Source organism: Akebia trifoliata, chromosome 1 (genome assembly GCF_017979445.1).
Source record: "Akebia trifoliata isolate Shusen 1 chromosome 1, ASM1797944v1, whole genome shotgun sequence".
Taxonomy (NCBI): domain Eukaryota; kingdom Viridiplantae; phylum Streptophyta; class Magnoliopsida; order Ranunculales; family Lardizabalaceae; genus Akebia; species Akebia trifoliata.
The window spans coordinates 13,219,980-13,233,194 of NC_141375.1; the positions used below are offsets into that span (position 1 = coordinate 13,219,980).

Genomic DNA, 13,215 nt, shown 5'->3' on the forward strand with positions numbered 1-13,215 from the left:
CATTTTTGTTATTGTGCGACCATCGTAGGTGACTGTATGAGGTGTGCAATCACCGTAGGCGACTGTCTGAGACCTGCGATCACAGTCGATGGCCTTCATTGTTTTTTTTTTTACATCGTAAGAGACTGCTCTAGCTTGTGCGACACAGCAAACTGCTGTTCTGAACCTCGCGATCATAGAAGATGGTTGTTTGTTGATTTTTGACTATCGTTGGTTGTTTTATGAGAGTTGTGGCTGTCATTTTTTAACATTACAGCAGGGTGCTGTTTTTGTGGGGCTGTTCTAACAGCAGTATTGATCCTTGAGTCCTCGCTCGCGGTAATGATTATTTGCGTCACACACATCAGTGTTTGATCAGCTTTCACGGCTCTTACAATCGTGCCCCTTGTTATTTACTTGAACTCCCTTCAAACCAAAGTACACGGACCCCTTGATGGCATCTGAGAAATCATCTTCCTCAATCACTAGTACTGGATCGAGTAGCCTTCCTTCTCACTCAACCGATTTTCCAAGCATTCAAATTACTACCGTGAAATTAGATGGTCTTAATTATATCCTTTGGGCACGATCGGTTAAAATGTTCATTGGTGGAAAGGGAAAGATCGGTTATCTCACAGGAGCAGACAAACAACCTGCACAGATCTACGCTTCTTACTCCCAGTGGTTTGCTAATGATTCTATGGTTCGATCGTGGCTGGTTACATCTATGCAACCACATATTGCAGTTGGCTTTATGTTCTCGTCTACAGCAAAACAAATATGGGATTCTGCTAAGAGCATTACTCGCAACGTCAAAATAATGTTCGGATCTTTAACTTAGAACGTGAGATTTCTCGTCTGTTGCAAGGTGATTCTTCAATTACCACTTATATATCACAGCTACGTGCTCGGTGGGAGGAGTTGACCTTCTATTCATCGTCTTTTGCCTGGAAAGACCCTCTTGATCAGACATTGTATGCGTCCATCCTGGATAAGAATCGGGTTTTTCAGATTCTGGCTGGTCTCTGGGATGAGTTTGAGTATGCGAGAGTTCATTTATTGGGTATGGATCATTTTCCATCCCTACAGACTGCGTATTCCTATGTCTTGGCTTATGAGAGTCGTCACGCAGCTGTCCTACCCCTTTCTTCGGGAGATCACTCTACTATGCTTGCTAGCCTACCTTCTCCACAGCCCCCAGCGGGTCTTTGCCTACCCGTCAGCGACATAAGTATGATCATTGTGGAAAGTTGGGTCATGTGAAGACTCGTTGTTATACACTTCATGGTCGTCCTAATCAACATCGTCAACAGTCTTAACGATCTTCAGCTCATGTCGTTTCTCAGCAGACGACTGTTTTAGCACCTCCTTCAGCTACTACCTCCCCATTGGAGTCGGTATCTCTATCCCAAGCCGAGCTTGACAAATTCAGAAAATTCTTCAATCAGATAAAAACTTCATCTCAGTCGGTCTCTACCTTCGCTCACTCAGGTACCTTTGCATCTGCACACAGTGTTTCCACCACTTCCACAGCATGGATCATTGATTCTAGTGCCTCAGATAACATGACTGGTACGTCCTTCCTATTTAAAACCTATAGTGTTTGCTCTGGTCATTGCAAGGTTCGCCTGGCTGATGGTTCTTTGTCTTCCATAGCTGGTCAAGGTCTTTTACCTGTTACATCCTCTTTATCCCTAACTAACACACTACATGTTCCTCAACTTACTACTAACCTTGTATCCGTTAGTAGTCTTACCAAAACTTTGAAATGCAGTGTAACCTTTTATTCCTCTCATTGTGTCTTTCAAGATCTGGAGTCGAAGAGAACGATTGGCACTAGACGTGAAGTGAATAGATTGTATCTCCTGGATGTTCCCAGTTCCTCTAGCACCTATTCTGCTGTTCAGCTTAGTAGTATTAGTAGTCAGTCTTATAAGGCTCTTGTAATGCGTTGGCATTTACGCTTAGGCCATATTTCATTTGGATATTTGAAACACATGTTCCCTAATTTATTTAATAATAACAATTTGCTTGTTTTTTCTTTTGAAACTTGTCAATTAGCTAAACATGTGCGTTCTTCTTATCCTATTAGTATGAATCCTACTACACCTGCTATGTTTGACTTAATTCATTCTGATGTGTGGGGTCCTTCCCCCGTCACATCCACTCTCGATTTTCGCTATTTTGTCTTGTTCATCGATGACTACAGTCGTACCACTTGGGTTTATCTTATGAAACACAAGAGTGAGGTTTATGGGATCTTCAAGCAATTTCTTGCTATGGTTCAATCCCAATTTGGTCGTACCATCAAGACCTTCCGTTCTGATCATGGTACTGAGTACACCTATAGTAAAGTCTTGAAACTTTGTTTAGAGTCTGGCATTGAGCATCAAATGTCCAATGTTAAGACCCCTCAGCAGAACGGTTGATCAGAAAGAAAAAATCGCCATATTCTAAAATTAGCCCGTGCTATTTCTATCGGCATGAACGTGCCTCAATCCTATTGGGCTGACGCAGTTCTTACTACTATTTACCTTATTAATCGAACCCCCTCCAGTGTTCTTCAATTTGTTACACCCCTCTCTAAGCTCTCTCCAGATCGTCCCATGTTTCCATTTCCTCCGCGTGTTTTTGGGTATGTTTGTTTTGTTCAACTTCTTGACCACACTCGTTCTAAACTTGACCCTAAGGCCGTCAAATGTATCTTTCTGGGTTATTCCTCTACCCAAAAAGGATACCGTTGTTACCATCCTCCTTCTCGACGACGTTTCATTTCTCGATATGTTTCTTTTTTCGAGCATACTCCTTACTATAGTGGGTCAGTTGGCATTCAATCTGAGTGGTTTCCTCTAGATTCACCTGATGATCATTTTCCTTCTTTATTTCCCTTTCCTATGCCTGTTCCTCCCTCTCCACCTCCCGTCAGTTCGTCCTCTCCTCCATTGCAGGTTTACTCTCGACGCCAACGTGATACTAACATCATTTCTATGTCCGACCAGCTCGCCTCCTCGCCTCCAGCTCCGCCTCCGTCTGTTCCCTGTGATGATCGTCTTATTGCCACTCGTAAGGGTAAACGCACTTGTACTTATCCCATTTCACATTATATATCTACTTCTGCACTATCACCCTCCTATCGGAGTTTTTTTGTTTCTGTTTCCGCTATTTTTCTTCCTACTACTGTTGCAGATGCTATTACTCATCATGAGTGGCGTGCAGCTATGATTGATGAGTTGACTGCTCTTGAAAAGACTCAAACTTGAGAAATTGTTCCTCTTCCTTCTGGAAGGAAAGTTGTGGGTTGTCGCTGGGTATTCACGCTTAAGCATAATCCGGATGGTTCCATTGCTCGTTAGAAGGCCCGTCTGGTGGCCAAGGGTTATGCTCAGACTTATGGGCTTGATTATCAAGAAACTTTTGCTCCGGTTGCCAAGATGACTACCATTCGTGTTCTCCTTTCTGTTGCCGCTATTAAAGGGTGGCCTCTTTTTCAGTTAGATGTCAAGAATGTTTTCCTCAATGGTGATCTTCAAGAAGAAGTCTATATGGTTCAACCTCCTGGGTTTCTTACATCTGTTTCTCCTGCCCATGTTTGTCGTCTTCGCCGGTCTCTTTATGACCTGAAGCAGTCTCCTCGTGCCTAGTCTGAACGCGTCACTAAGGCTATGCATCAATTTGGATTTCATCAGAGTTTTGTTGATCACACCTTGTTCTTGCGTCACTCTCACGGCAAAATTGTTGCTTTGCTTGTGTATGTGGATGATATTGTAATTACTCGCGATGATGACGATGGCCTTATTGCGGTCAAAACTTACTTAGGACGTCAATTTGAAATTAAGGACCTTAGACATCTTCGATATTTTATGGGTATTGAGGTTGCACGGTCCTAATCCGGTATATTTATTTCTCAGCGTAAGTATGTCCTTGATCTACTCAGTGCCTCTGGTCAGCTTGGATCTCGTCCAGCTGTTACGCCTATTGAGCAGAATCACAGGTTGGCTGATTCTGAGGGGGAGTGTATCAAATATTGGTCAATATCAGCGTCTTGTGGGAAATTTGATCTACTTGTCTATGACTCGCCCTAACATTGTCTATGCTATTAGCGTTGTAAGTTAGTTTATGCACTCGCCTCGAACATCTCATCTTAATGTTGTTTATCGTATTCTTAGATACCTTAAGTGATGTCCTGGTCGAGGTATTTTATTCAAAAATCATGGTCATCTTTGCGTTGAGGCATGGACAGATGCAGATTATGCTGGTTCAGTGACTGATAGAAGGTCTACTTCTGGGTATTGTACTAAAGTTGGTGGTAACTTGGTAACCTGGCGCAGTAAAAAGTAGGATGTGGTTTCTCGGTCGAGTGCTGAGTCAAAATACAGAGCTATGGCACTTGGAGTATGTGAGTTGTTGTGGCTCAAGATATTACCAACTGATTTAAGTCTTCCTGTGCCGGTCCCTTTCTTACTATATTGCGATAATTAGTCAGTCATTAACATAGCTGCAAATCCGATTCAGCATGACAGAACGAAGCATATCGAAGTTGATCGTTATTTCATTAGAGAAAATATTGTTTCTGGACAGATTTGTACTCCCTTTGTTCCTACATCTCAACAACTCGCTGATGTTCTTACTAAAGGTGTTAGTAAAACTTCCTTTGAAGATGTCTTGTCCAAGTTGGTGCGTGGAGTTGGGCGTTGTTGATAACCACGCACCAACTTGAGGAGGAGTGTTAAATAAGTCTGTGTTAAGGCTCTATGTCCTTTTTGGTCTTTTCCCTTTATTCATATTATGTAATCATTATATAGTCTAATTAGGACTAATTAATAAACTTAACTTTTTCCTTAATCTTATTCTCTCTAATTTGAACTGTTCTTTTAAATAAAAAGCATTTTTTATAATAAAAAAAGTAACAAAAGTTTTTTTAACTAGTGTAAAATTTGATCCCAACTCCAGCAGACTCATCAATTCTTTCTCTATTCTTACATTTAATATTATTTTACTTTTCAAACAAATATTTGTTAAAACCTACTTAAATCCTACTAAGGGTCGCGAACTCACATCTTGGCATCCAAAAACATGATCAGATGCCACAGGCTTGAAGAGAATAAGATTCTAAGAATTTTGAAAAAAACAATTATTTTTCACCGTTAAATTTTAATTTTAAGTTTTGGGAATTTGGTAACCCTCTATTTTCAACACTTTGGATCAAGCGCAATATTCGTTTATTTTAAAATTAATAAAAAAATTTCCATGAAATCTAGAAGGACTTTGTGTTGGATTGCCAATGGAATCCATGTTGGGCCCAACGACCCTAAGTAAAATTTCAGGAAAATGTTTTTTCATTTTTTAACATTAAAATAGCTAGTCTTGGAGGTTCTCTACATGTAGAGAGTAGAAGCCCCCTCTTTATTTTAAAATTTACTTTTAAAGAGTCTCTTGGAGACCGTTTTTCAACTTTCACTTTTTAAAGTAAAGAGCCAACAAACTTTAAAGAGTCTGCTAGAGATGCTCTTAGTATGGTTCAATTCGGTTCGGTTTTATGGGAAATTTGATTCGGTTCTAGTTCGTATTGAGTAGAACTGACCTATGTCAGTCTGGTACTAATTTGGCCCCAAATTGAACAATGCTGCACCCCTACTTAGAGGTAGCATGTGCAACATTCACTAAAATGGTGGCCAACTGTTAGTTATAGATGATGAAATGGGACAGTAGAGAAATAGTAAGTAATGTAGCAATGTTTCATCCTGGCACATCAAAGAACCAAAATGTTTTGGTAGAAACCTTTGAAAAAAGAATGAAACTTTGAACCATAATTGCAAAGACTCTACTTTCAAAAATCATGCAAGAAACAGAATAATGCATACTAATAAACTTGTGCTTAAAAGAAATCATTGCACATTGTGAAATTATCACTAACTGAAGCAATGCTTAAAATCTTGTCTCAAAGCGATGCCTCGGTCTGGAAGAAAACTGAGACATTTCAAGAAACCATTCCTAAGACATTCAATCCTTTAGGTCAATGTTTCCATTCGTGTCTTGACCGAAACCAATGTCTAGGCTAAAACATTCCAAGATGGTACGAAACTTTAAACTACTTAAAATTATGCATTTTATTCCAAGATTTAATAAAATGAACAAAACTCTTCCCAAGAATATACCATTCAAAATAAAAGAACAGAACTATATGAATGGATATTAAGGGCAAAATGTGAAATTTATTTACCCATATAATAGTATAAAACCATGTTGCATAAAGAAATATTAAACATCAACACATAATAGTGGGTCTACCAACCACTCTTGAAGGAAAATGAATATCAACTCAAATGCATCCTTCGGAAGAGTTACCCCTAGCTCTTCGTCAAGCTCCCTCCTGGAAACATGCAAAATTTTAATTTAAAATGTACAATACGGAAATGATAACTTTAAAACTAGACATATTAAAACAATATTAATATTGTTCAAGCATAAAACCTTTATTAAGTAAAACAACGTATTGCAAACTGGAACAACCAATCAATTACTAATATGGAAATGAGAGAAAATGGAAATAAGTTAATACTTTAAGCAATGTTATAATTTTCTTTGTTGCATCCACTATTTAAGTAAATTGGCATAGTTGCTCAAAACAGAACATGATTTAATTAAATCTACAGAAAATATGTTGAATTTTTTTCTTTTCTTTTTTTTTTTTTTTGAAATATTAAATACAGTAAAAATGGAATAACTCTTCTTTTTTCCTTTTATATTAAGTTTGTTGAAGAAACAATCAAATACAAATCGAAAGAGCTCCCATATTTGTATTCTGACAACAGAATTAGCTTTATTGTGAAAACATCCATTAGTAGAAATTATGGGTTGATTTTTTGTGAGGTTGATCTCCTCACCATAGAGATCATCCTCACCAAAAATCAGTCCAGTCCAAAACTTCTAACCCATGGAGGACAAAACACATTGACCAAAAAATTGGCTGCCAAAGCATAGTTTTTGCAGGTGCCAGCTAACATAGTTAGTAAAGTCTTTGGGTGATGATACCAAAGACCTAGGTTTAAATCCTGGCGGCACCGAGTTATTGAACTCATCGAAAACAGGCTTATCGATAAATAAAAAAATTAGTTGGTTGCCGAACGGAACCTATTTATGTATATAGGATTGGGTTCAAGGGACAACAAGATAGCCAAAGTTTTTTTATAAATAACTTTTGATGGGGTTAAAAATTTTGGAATGTGCTATTTTTTTGTGAGGATGGTGTCTATGGTGAGGAGATCACCGTCACCAAAACTCTGCTCATTCCAAAATTTCTAACCCCATCAAAAGTGGTTTACAAATTAACACTAGAAATTGGTGGTCCACAATTTTTCAACTTGTAACCTGGGGTTAGAAGTTTTAGAATGGGCTGATTTTTGGTGAGGATGATCTCTATGTTGAGGAGATCATCCTCACCAAAAATCAGCCCATTCTGAAACTTTTCTAGCCCATATTTCACAAAAAACTTTGGCTATCTTATTGTCCCTTGAACCTAACCCATATATATATATATGGGGAGCATTTGGAGGCCCTAAAGAGAGCAAAACATTTTTCAATATACGGGTTAGAAGTTTCAAAATGGGTTGATTTTTTGTGAGGATGATCTCTATGGTGAGGAGATTATCCTTACAAAAATCAGCCCATTCTTAAACTTCTAACCTCAGTTTACAAGTTAAAGAATCGTGGGACCGTTAATAATTTGTAAACCACTTTTGATGGGGTTAGAAGTTTCAGAAATCAGCCCATTCCAAAACCTCTAACCCCTCTAAGGCAAAACACGTAGAGCAAAATGTAAGGTGCTGAACATTTCCCATTTATTATATATACAAAAAAGAAACTCCTAAAAGACTCCTTCCCCAAGTGCCAGTTCATCTCCACAAAGAAAATATCATCTCTAAGCATATAGTGGATGGATTTAGCTATACCTAGCCGTTACAAGGGACGAATCACCAGCAGATATATGACCAGCACTGGAGATATCCCATAAGCCTGCCCATGAATCCTTGCAGTCAGCACGTCGCTGCAAAAGCAACTCTTGAGTACTCTCGGCAAATATCCATACGTGAACAGCTCGATGATAATCTCCATCTCTATGTACATGATCCCTGCATAAGTAGCAAAAATGTTTTTATGTCTAGAAAAAAGCATAACAACAGCAACAAGAAGAGTAGCAAATTCAGGTTAGCTTTTATGAAAGATGATATGTCCATGCAAATTTCTTGAAGCATAAGTGAGGTTGTTCACTCATACACAAAATAGTTATCACGTACCTAAATATGCCTCACTTTCGTTAACTAATCAAAGCAAAAATGTATTTTACCAACTTTGAACCTTATCTTATCTAACACAAATGGCATATAAAGCAAGATTTTAAAAATCGTCCAATACCACGATGACTCACCCAAGTCATTTCGGTATCATTTGTGATAGACGCCAAAACCAGGATTTAAGTTCCGCATCCCTTTTTTTTTTTTTTTTTCTAGTTCACAGGTCTGAGTGGGATTAAATATCGTCCAAAAAAGCAGGATTTAAAACCATGATATTAAGAATTGAGCTGTCACATTCCTACAAATCACCGAGACCAATTCAAGATGGTCAATCTCCTAAATCCAAAATATTCTATTAATTTTTCCGATTGATCTTCAATGAAAAGACATTGCTTATTTACAGAACAAATCCTAAAGCAACAAAATTCAATTTTAATTAAAAATTAAAAGAACAAAATTCAATTTCAAATTCATAATTCATAATCTTAATATTAACAACTAACCCTAGCTCAACCAATCCTATGATAAGGAAATTTATGTAGGGTTAAAATTTCAACAAAAAATCAATGAGAAACCTTGCAGAGATCGGTTTAAAGTGGATATTTTGAGGAATTGGAACAGAAACAATTAGAGTGCTAAGTGATGGAAAAGGATAGAGAAATCACCTGGGTTTGGAGATGCCAGTTTTCTGACCTGTTTTTGTTAGAACGTCAAAGAGTTCTTCCTCGTGGGTTTCCGCCATGACTGCGTAACCAAATGGATGATGAATGAAAATCGATCAAGTCAACTTCATTCTTGTATTTATTATTTTTTTTTTTTTTTTTAAGTGGAAGCTAGCATTTAAATATTCGAAGCATCTAAATATGCATAGTGATGGACCTGATGCTTCAAAATTGATATGGGTTCTCACATTGCTGACGTGATGTATGTGCGGAATTATTGATGCTTTTCTTCCATACGAGTGAAAATCATCTCTGGCTTTTTGCACACCTCCATACCAGCAATGTGAGAATAATGCAGATGTAACCTCAAGATTGAGTGTGCGATGTGAGGTCCAAATCTTGAGTTCGCTCCAACACGACACAATTTGGATACTTGACTTATAAATTTACTTTATTTATAATATTTATTTAATTTAATTAAATACTACTAAAAAAATATCTTGAAGAAAATGTACTTGAACTAAAATTAAAATATATAAATGAAGGGATTTAATTTTTGAAAAAATTACTTAAAAACCTTAGCGAAGGGAATTTTTTTTTTAAATGGTCTTTAAATTTTGCATGGTAACTTGATAGGACTTTTAATAAATTTTTTATCTTTTAATGATCCCTCATTAGTGGCAAACACATGGCTTTTTCATTTATTGACACTTTTATTTAGTATTGAGTTCACAATTTTTACTATCGAACTTACTATTATTTATTGTCGAGTTCACCACTTTTTATTTATTGTCAAACTCAACACTTTTTATTTACTGTCAAGTTCACCACTTTTTTAGTAGAAAGTAGTAAGCTCGATATAGGTAAAACCTACAGACATCTCATTTTGTGATCCCCTGATTCGACAACTCGCCACCCTATCATTGTAGATCCCTAATGATGAGTGCATAATAAGTGCGAAGAGCATAAAACTTGTGCAAGGCCCTTTCCCATTTTTTAGTCAGTCCTTCATCATTCTCTCTCATTTCTATACATGCAACTTAGAAATTACACACGCTTAGGATCACCACTATTTTTACGTTAACATTGCAAGTACATACACTTAAGATCACTACACATTTCGACAATCTAGAGACCTCATAATACTAAGAAAATGAGACTTTTAAACTTAAAAATAATCATATTACAATCAAATGAAAATCGTTCACCAAAAGTCTAAAAAATTAACAAAATGATAGAAATACCCCTCATAGATCTGACATCTCTGAAATATTTCAAAAGTAGTTTCATTGTTCTTTAAATGAAATTTTAAGTCTAACGAGACCAAAATTAGTGAAAACGGAAAATTTTACGAAAAATTCCAAAAATGATTAAATACTCTTAAATGTTCGACTCATACTTAGAAATCTCGATTTAAAAAAAAAAAATACTATTTTGAGACTAAAACTAAGCCTTTTGCCAACATTCACATAAATCAATAAAATCTAGAGATCTCACGTTTAGGAAGACCACATATTTTCATATCAATCTATCACATGAAATGACAAAATTTTCATATAAAATAACGAATTTTTTAATAAAATAAAGTTTCCTATAACCACATAAAACGATAATTTTCACTATTTGGAACACACCCCTCGAATCATGAAGATTCCTCACATGAAATGATAAGTATTTCTCATTGAAAAGTAACAAACTCTAACAGTCTTAAATTCGAAAAATTGAAACTTTATTTAAAATTAAATATCAGAAAATGAACTACAAATTCTAATCAAATTCACAACCAATCAATAAAAATAGAAAATGATCCTACCCAATTATCAATTTTGATCAGGATTCAAAATTAATCAACAAATTAAAATTAAAATTCGATCTAATCACAAACAAATCAAACTAATCTATGTCAAAGAATTTTTTTTGAAATCATCAATCACCAATCGAAATAAATGACTAATTGTATTAATCAAATTATTTAATTAAAAATAATAAACTAATTCGAAAAAGGGCAGCTGCAAACACCCCAATTTGAACGGGCCCTCACTTGGAAGGGCCCAAAAACAATGATTTTCCGATAAATTTGGCCAACGGGCCTCGAAGGCCCGAAGCATTAAAATTTAACATTTTTGCCAAAATCAAAGCCTCTAACACCTCTCAATGGGTTAGTAGGTCCACCAAAAGGATTCGGCATGCTCCGATCTATCCCGCTTCATTCAAAATACCGATTTTCCAACAAAATAGGCCAACGGGTCTCTAAGACCTAAACAATTAAAAAACGGCAATTTTAATTTAACCGAGGCCCTTAAGACCTCCCGATGGTCTAGGGGACTTCCAAAAAGGTTGTGACCCATCCTACACGTGTCCAACCTCACCGCACCTCCTTCATATCCAAGAAAAATCGAACGATCGATGAAACTCTCCAACGGGCCTAAAAAGCCCGCTTTGCCAACACGTGGCATTTTTTATCAAATCAATGATCGCAAAAATCTAAAAAAAATTAAAAAATAAAAATGTGAGACTTGGGATACCTACCCTTCATCTACCCTCCACCGCTTCGCCTCGAAATTCACAAACACCTTAAACTCATTAAAGGCCCGTGAACCCGCAATTCTCCAAAATTCAATTTTCCACCTTACCCTTTAACCTAAAATTTCTCACGTATCCCCTAAACCCTAAAACCTACCCACCATCAAAAATCCCATCCAAAACAAACCCTACCCCATCCAAAACACATATAAACAATCTTCAAAACCCAAGCCCAATACACTAAAAGCCCACAAACCACTATCCACACCCCTTTAATTATCCAACCCACAACCATAACCTATTAACCACTACCCACATCAACCAATCACTCTCCCAACCTCAAAAGATGACACATGTCATCATCCCCTTTCACCTCCCTCATCTAATCACCTACCTCCATCACCATTCTCTAAAAAATCAATCAAACACATCACCTCTCTCCAAAATCACCTCAACCCATACCCTACCCTAACCAAACCTATCCCCATTCATCAACCACCCACATCACAACCCATATCCTACATACCCTAACCTATCCCTATTCTCTAACATCATCAACCACCCACATCACAACTCATATCTCTACCCATCATCTTCCTTAAAACACTCCAATGAAATCACCTCAATCCAAACCTCAATCATCATCAACCAACTAACTCATACTTCTCTCTCTAATCAAACAACCACCATCAACCAATCAACCAATTCATCACCACACTCTCTCATCACATATGCCACATGGCATCATCCCCTTCCTCCTCCTAAAAATCAATCTACCAACCTCTTACACAACTCATTCTCCTAAATCTAAACACCTCACCTCTTCAACCAACCTAACACTCCTTCTCTAAACAACCCCCTTACACCCCCATTCCTCCCATCAACCATCACTCATCTCACCCCACCAAACACTCTACCCAAATGGATTTGGGTAAAATCCAAATCATTTGGGTTAAAACACAACCCATTTCCCTCATTACACAACTACCCTCACTTACACTCAAAATTTCATACCCTTCACTTCTAAAACCCATGCCATTATCTATTCTCTCAACTCTTCACCCCATTATACCCCTCAAACCATTCTCCAAACACCTATAAATATCCCTCCCCTCCTTCCAAAAATGGTTACCAAGTCTTATTAGAAAAAAGCAATCTAATCTCTACTCATTTCTCTTCTACTCTCCTACTCTCACTACAACCTTAAAAAATATACGTATTCTCTCATAGCCTATTAAGAACTCAAGAAAAGTCAAGAAGCATAGAAGAAGAAGGAAAAAAAGAAAAATAAAGGAGAACCTTGAAGCTTCAAGGTGGGTTCAAAGTGCATTATCTCCCTTCTCTGTCCATCCTCTTCTCATCCTTCTTCTAGCACCCCCTTCTTTTTTTTTTTTTTAAAATGGGTTGAGCATGAATGGATTCCAAGGCTAAAGATCTGTAAGGGTCATTTCCATCAATGAAATGACCCTATGATCAAGCCGAAAATGAATCCCTATCTAGGGTACAAACACCCCCACGTGGCACATTATTTTTTAATTTTCTTCAAAATAAAAAATGACCGAATTATTTGAGGTTACCGCCACTTGGCGGGGAGGAAAAGGTGCCTAACACCTTCCCTTTTCTCCAACCGAGCCGCTTACCCGAATTCCTAGGTTCGATTAGTCCCCTATCCATCACGAGTCACTAATGCCAAAAATGTCATTTTTTGGAAAATGTCCATCGGGTGACCATTCACACCCACTTACAATATGAATGGTGGC

At 37.3% G+C, this 13,215-nt stretch overlaps 1 protein-coding gene across 3 annotated transcripts in view; it reads right to left on the reverse strand.

Annotated features, from left to right (window-relative positions):
* The window catches only part of LOC147410740 (nudix hydrolase 3-like), a 65,113-nt gene extending 55,784 nt beyond the window's left edge, over positions 1 to 9,329 (reverse strand). Inside the window, exons 1-4 of one of the 3 annotated variants that reach the window (XM_086439638.1) lie at positions 9,150 to 9,329; positions 8,936 to 9,014; positions 7,929 to 8,108; positions 6,272 to 6,349 (exon numbers count right to left, since the gene is read on the reverse strand). In XM_086439638.1, the coding sequence (XP_086295764.1) occupies positions 6,272 to 6,349; positions 7,929 to 8,108; positions 8,936 to 9,012 (335 nt within the window). In that variant the 5' untranslated portion in view covers positions 9,013 to 9,014; positions 9,150 to 9,329. Of the gene's footprint in view, positions 1 to 6,271; positions 6,350 to 7,928; positions 8,109 to 8,935; positions 9,116 to 9,149 lie in introns of those variants that run through there. The other 2 variants (XM_086439647.1, XM_086439655.1) reach the window with 2 other exon arrangements.
* Positions 9,330 to 13,215: the final 3,886 nt, after the last annotated feature.